Source organism: Octodon degus, unplaced genomic scaffold (assembly GCF_000260255.1).
Source record: "Octodon degus isolate 3935 unplaced genomic scaffold, OctDeg1.0 scaffold00002, whole genome shotgun sequence".
NCBI classification, from domain to species: domain Eukaryota; kingdom Metazoa; phylum Chordata; class Mammalia; order Rodentia; family Octodontidae; genus Octodon; species Octodon degus.
This window is the reverse complement of record NW_004524578.1, coordinates 19,091,149-19,097,398: the sequence shown is the minus strand read 5'-3', so window position 1 is coordinate 19,097,398 and position 6,250 is coordinate 19,091,149. Positions and strand designations below refer to the sequence as shown.

General features: G+C 55.4%; 1 protein-coding gene across 4 annotated transcripts in view; it reads left to right on the top strand.

Moving 5' to 3' along the window:
• Plin1 (perilipin 1) overlaps nucleotides 1–6,250 on the top strand; it is an 11,376-nt gene that overhangs the window by 2,746 nt on the left and 2,380 nt on the right. For 2 of the 4 annotated variants that reach the window (XM_004623296.2, XM_023710340.1), the window contains exons 3-7: nucleotides 885–1,089; nucleotides 2,586–2,668; nucleotides 3,824–4,088; nucleotides 4,296–4,468; nucleotides 5,880–6,083. In XM_004623296.2, coding sequence (XP_004623353.1) covers nucleotides 885–1,089; nucleotides 2,586–2,668; nucleotides 3,824–4,088; nucleotides 4,296–4,468; nucleotides 5,880–6,083 — 930 coding nt within the window. Of the gene's footprint in view, nucleotides 1–426; nucleotides 575–884; nucleotides 1,090–2,585; nucleotides 2,669–3,823; nucleotides 4,089–4,295; nucleotides 4,469–5,879; nucleotides 6,084–6,250 lie in introns of those variants that run through there. The other 2 variants (XM_023710342.1, XM_023710336.1) reach the window with 2 other exon arrangements.

The window sequence follows — 6,250 nt, the reverse complement described above, 5'->3', positions numbered from 1 at the left end:
AGAGAGAGAGAGAGAGGTTTAACTTTAAGTATGTGAAGGGCTAACCCATGAGTGATGAAATAAATTTGCCTGCAGATGTTCTGGTGCAGAGAGGGTAGGGCAGGGGGAGGAGGCAGGCTTCAGCTCTGCAGAGCTGTCCAACAGGGGCACAGGCTACTCTGGGAGAGGGTAGCTCCAGCTCAGGGGAAATGATGTGTCCAAACATGAGTCTAACAGAGAAATTCTGCAAAGGATTCTTGCCACAGAGCCCCCTGTAGGCCACGATGCTCGGATTCTGTGCTGGGCGCAGGGCGCAGGTCTGAACTATGTTCTCCAAGGCAGCCCTCACTGTCATTTATTTCTCCAACTAACCTTCCTGGGCCTGGAAAGGTCCTGGGGATGTAGAGATGACAGTCTCCTGGGAGAGAAAGGTGGTGTGACAGATTATAGATGGCCCAGGGAAGGACCTGGCAGCTGTTGATGTGAAGGAGGAAAGGCAGGAAGCTTCTTGGAGGAAGCGATGGGAGGTGGAGGGCAGTGCGTGTGCTGGGCTCCACACTGGCGTCCTCAGGCAGGAGGCTGTGGTTTAGAAAAGGTGGGAGAATGTTTAGAGGAATCCACCATTAAAACTCCCCACAGGTGTGTTCATAATGCTCGCTGTCTCCCAGTAAGTCTGGGGTGGGGGCCAGGAGGAGGCTGGGGTTTGGCCTGGTCCGGGTAAGGCAGAGACCATGGCAGCAGAGCCTGGTTGTGCCCAGTGGGGCCTGTGACTCGAGGATTCAGAGCCATCTTTGGCCCAGGTTCCTCCCAGACCCCTCGGACTCAGCTGGCCTCTGAGGGGAGGCTGGGCTCCCTTCCTGGGAGGGTGTGGAGAGGCTGACCACCGTGTGCTCCTTCCCGGCCAGGAGCAGGAGAATGTGCTGCAGCGCGTCATGCAGCTGCCTGTGGTGAGCGGCACATGCGAGTGCTTCCAGAAGACCTATGCCAGCACCAAGGAAGCCCACCCCCTGGTGGCCTCCATGTGCAACGCCTACGAGAAGGGCGTGCAGGGCGCCAGCAGCCTGGCCGCCTGGGGCATGGAGCCCGTAGTCCGCAGGCTGTCCACCCAATGTGAGTCCTGTCCTGCCCACCTGCCAGGGTCTGCCTGCTCTGCCTGCTCTGCCTGCTCTGTCTGTCTGTCTGTCTGTCTGTCTGTCTCTGTCTGTCTGTCTGTCTGTCTGTCTGTCTGTCTGTCTGTCTGTCTATCCAATTATCCAGTCACTTGCTTGCTGGTCGGCCTGGCTGCTGCATCCCATCATCTGGTCATCTTACCTATCACTATTAGATACAGGCCTCAGTTAGAGCCCAGGGGTGGTTTCCTAGGATGACAATGAGCAGCCAAAGAAGTTGCAGGAGGACAGATAGGTGGGGCTACGTGGGCAGGGATGGGAGTGGGCGGGGCCTGTGGCTGTGGGCCCTAGAGCTGGCTCAACTGCTGATGGTACCAGCTTGTGACAAGTGAGGGCAGCAGAGAGCTGCCAGCCAGGGGCTAGAGGTCAGAAACCAACGGCTCCGTAAGTTTTGCTAGATGTGGCCCCAGCAAATTGTTCTGTCCCATCTGGGAATACAGTCCTAAGGCCTGGTTCTTGACAGGACTATGAGACGTCCCAGAAGTGCTGAGAAGTCCTGTACCCAACCTCCTCAGTAGGGCGGGGGTGTGGTGGGGAAGCACAGATAGGCAGGCAGAAGACCCAGGTCCCGCTTCTTACATTCCCCTGGTCCTGACCTGAAGACAGCTCGAAGACCTCAGAACTTCTGTGCTCTGCGGCACCCAGCAGCATCCTCGAAAGCGTTTGGATCCTGGGGGAGGGGGCAACAGACAACTCTTTTGCCTTTCCTATGGCCTCCTTGGTACTGTCAAGCTTATCTCCACACTGAGTGGTTAAAAGCAAAGGCCACTGTGCATAGTAGTACACACTTATAATTCTAGGACTCTAGGAGGCTGACCAGGAGGATGTGAGTTCTAGCCCAGTCTGGTCAACTTGGTGACTTAGCGAGACACTATCTCAAAAAAAAAATAAAAATAAAAATAAAAATAAAAATAAAAAATAAAGGGGCTGAGGATGTAGCTCAGAGTGAAAGGTCTGGGTTCAACCCTTAGTGGAGGTGGGGAGCATGAGCCACGGATAGTCTGGAGCCCACACAGCTTGTGGCTGGAAGTTTGTCACCCCCAGGACTAAGCAGGACTAGGCCTGGCCCTACTTTGTCAGACTCCAGGGCCACCCAGCTCCTACCCACACCCCCTCTTCCCAGTGCTCACTTAGAGCCCTACTTGGAGGGAGGGAACTCAGAGTCATTGGTGATTCACATGGTCCCATCGCTTCCTTCTCAGTCAGGAAGCCTGTGACCTGCCTGAAGCCACAGCCGGGTGATGCAGGAAGGACCCTGGCCTCAAGGAGTCACCAGTGGACCAGGGCTAAAAGTGGCAGAGGGCCTCGGGTTCAGGATGCCTGTGAAGCAGCAGGGTTGGGCTTCCGAGGCTTCACGGTGCTTTTCCAGGCACAGAGGCCACTGCTGGGTCCTTGTGGTAGGGGCAGGGCTTCCCCCAGTATAACTCTTCTCTCCAGTCACAGCTGCCAATGAGCTGGCCTGCCGAGGCCTGGACCACCTGGAGGAAAAGATCCCAGCCCTCCAGTACCCTCCTGAAAAGGTGAGTCCCTTCCCCTTCTCTGAAGCCCTGTGCTGCGTGGCCACCACCTCCCCAGAAAATGGGCATGGGCTGCTGTATTGGCCACCCCCCTTCACCACTGCATGAGAATACTGTCTTAGCATGGGGCAACTGTTGACACCTCAGAAAGGCAGGGTTTCCAGGAGAGCAGGCACAGATCCAGGGCAGACCCATTGGGATCCTGGGATGGGTCAACAGCCACCTGACACCAGTCCCTGGGACTCTGTGGGTCTGCACTAGATCTAAGGCACCTAAGATCATAGGGTGCATTCACTGGGGTCCCAGGATTATATCCTGTGTCCTCAAGATCCAATGCTTATAGGCAAGGACATCAAATAGGTCACTTCCGCTGGCTACATCTTTATTGGGTTTTGACTAAGGTATAAGCCCAAGTTAGGCACTTTGAGTCTCTGGCATTATCCATTTCATTGACTGCCTCCCTGCCCATCCTAGAAGTCTTCCCTGAGCCCCACACTTGCTAGGGACCATGATGCATGCTCCCTATAGCCTGCTCACTTAATCCTTTAACCTCCCTTCAAGAGGACACCTTGCCCTATTTTACAGAAGAAAAACCTGGTGATTCCCATCAGCCACACAGCCTCAAGTAGATCTGGGGGCTCCAGGTCAGTGTGGGCTCAAATGAGTGTTTTGGCCTCAAAGCCAAAAGATGCCTGGTTTTCTGGAATAAAGGCAAGAATGTCTTTGTCACAGAGGAGCTCCCAGCTATCCAGGTGGAAAGCTGATTATTTTGAAGTAGACCTGGTAGGAAGCAGAAGGACACCTGTACATCGGTATAAGAGCGGGTGGAGCCCACCTCTTGTTCTGAGAGGATACAGGACACACGACAGGACTCTGGGGAGGTGGCACCAGAGGAGCAGGACCAGTGTGCCCCAGGACAACTTTGGGGCTGTCCTCACTACGAGACAGCATCTTGATAGGCAGTGTGGTATGAAGAATCCAGGAGACCCAGGTGGTTGGCATGGGCATTGGCAAAGTCCTTTCCCTCCAAAGCCTGGATTAATTCAGGTGTCCACACACTAAAGCCCTCCCTTGGACCTTTCCAGTGAGGCCTTGGGCCTCGCAGAGCTGCCTGCAAGGAGACCCCTGCAGCTGACTCCTAACCCCCACCATCCCCAGATTGCCTCAGAGCTGAAGGGCACCATCTCCAACCGCCTTCGCAGTGCCCGCAATAGTATCAGCGTGCCTATTGCAAGCACTTCGGACAAGGTCCTGGGAGCCACCCTGGCTGGCTGTGAGCTGGCCTGGGGAGTGGCCAGGGAGACTGCAGAGTATGCCACCAACACCCGAGCAGGCCGGCTGGCCTCTGGAGGGGCTGACCTGGCCCTGAGCGGCATTGAGAAGGTGGTGGAGTTCCTCCTCCCTCCAGCCAAGGAGGAACTGGGTATGTGCACCAACGCCAGCATCCCTGCCCCACGCTGGGCAAGGTCTCCCCCAGCCTCCAGTGTAGGGACAGCTTAGTGGGATTTGCAAAGGGACCCATCATCACTGAGACCCTTCTCTGTTTCAGAAGAGGGAAAGTATGTGGCACCTGTCACCATGCCTTGTGGCTTACCCACTCTGATCTGCTTTTCCCCAAACCCCCATCCAGCCACTGCTCCTGGACGCCAGCAGATTCAGAAGCCTCCCAAGGCCAAGCCAAGCCTCCCACGCAGGGTGGGGATCCTGGCCAACACCCTTTCCCGACACGCCATGCAGACCACTGCCTGGGCGCTGAAGCAGGGCCACTCCCTGGCCATGTGGATTCCGGGCGTGGCACCCCTGGTGAGAGCCTGGGCTCTGCCTGAGCCCACCTATGCACTGGCCCCTCCCACCCTGGAGCATTGTAACCTGGGCTGGGACTTCAGCTCTGAGGACAGAGCCTTAAGAAGAGTGGTGGGCTAGTCCTCTGGTATGCTGGGTGGTCCTGCCCCACTGCTCACTCCCTCACACTCATCCCCCCAATTAGGCCTCTGGCCCTGGGCTGTTCTGTAGAAGGGATGATGCCTGCTATCCAGGCCCCAGGAAGTGTCATCCTTAAACAAAGCACAAGGCCCTCCGCTGGGAGAAACTCCAGGCAGCCCTGTCCCTCACTGCCCCTGGGTTTTGTTTTATAGGATATTGTTGTTTAAAATTAGGGTCTGTGTAGCCCAGGTTGGCCTTAGATTTTCACCCATGTGCAGCCACAACAGACCCTGTCACATGTACTACTGAATGAAAGGAGCCATTCATGAGCAAAAACATGGGTGACCCATGTATAGGAAGCACCAAAATAGCCCAGGCCTGGGGTAAGGTGGGGGACAGTGTTCAGCTTGATCATCATGAAGCTGAGGGTTCCTTCCCAGCACCTTGTGCCTCAGTCTCCGGGATCGGGACTACAGGCATAAACCCCTAAACCTGGCTAACTCCAGGTTTTCCTTTTTTCTTTTTCTTTCTTTCCTCCCTCCCTCCATTCTTTCCTCTCTCCCTCTGTCATTCCCTCCCTCCCTTCTTCCCTTCCTTTCTTCCCTGCCTCCCTGTGACCCTTGTGTCTCTCAAAAGACATGTGAAAAATGTTCATGCCCACTTTATTCTTAGTAAAAAACTGGGGACAGCACAGGGGACAGCATTCTGTGTAGAAGGGGTAGTGGGGGGTGGATGCACACAAAAGTGTCACATGGGTGAAAAGCAGAATTTCCATGTGCAACCGCAACAGACCCTGTCACATGTACTACTGAATGAAAGGAGCCATTCATGAGCAAATACATGGGTGACCCATTTATAGGAAGCTCCAAAATAGCCCAGCACTGGGGTGAGCTGGGGGACAGAGTGCTCAGCTTGGTCAAGATGAAACTGAGGGTTCCTTCCCAGCACCAAAAACAAACAAAGCTTCTCAAAGAAAACACCAATGAATGCACAGTCATAGAGGTCTGACTCATAGTCACTCTTGGCTGGGGGAGCCGGGACTGAGTGGGGCCCAGGGCTCCTCTGGTGTGTGCTTGATTTGTTACAGTGGTATGCTTGTGCAAATTCACAGCCCCTGTTCACCCTCTCACATCCTAAGCTGTCACTCAAGAGTTTTAGCTGTCATACAGAGTTTCAGGAAAATTATGCTGGGGCCAGCTCTGCCCCATCTCTGGGGACGAGGGGCTCCAGCTGCTCGGGCCCCCACCTTCAACAGGGCTGCTCAGTGGTGGCTGCTCTGTCCCTCCCTCAGAACAGCCTGGCCCAGTGGGGTGCTACAGCTGCCATGCAGGTAGTGTCCCGGCGACAGAGTGAGGTGCGGGTGCCCTGGCTGCACAACCTTGCTGCTGCCCAGGGTGAAGACCATGATGACCAGACGGACACAGAGGGTGAGGAGTCAGAGGAGGAAGAGGAAGAGGAGGAGAAATCAGAGGCTGAGGAGAACACACTCAGTGAGGTGAGGGGCAATGTGGGAAGTCAAGGCCCCCATGGCCCATGGTGGGTGACAACAAAGGCAAAGGAAGGTCTCTGCCCCCAGCCCGAAGTATTTCCATGTCATTCCCCACTGACCCTCACAAGACTCCATAAGATAAGCAGGGCAAGGGGCCGGGGAGATGGCTCAGT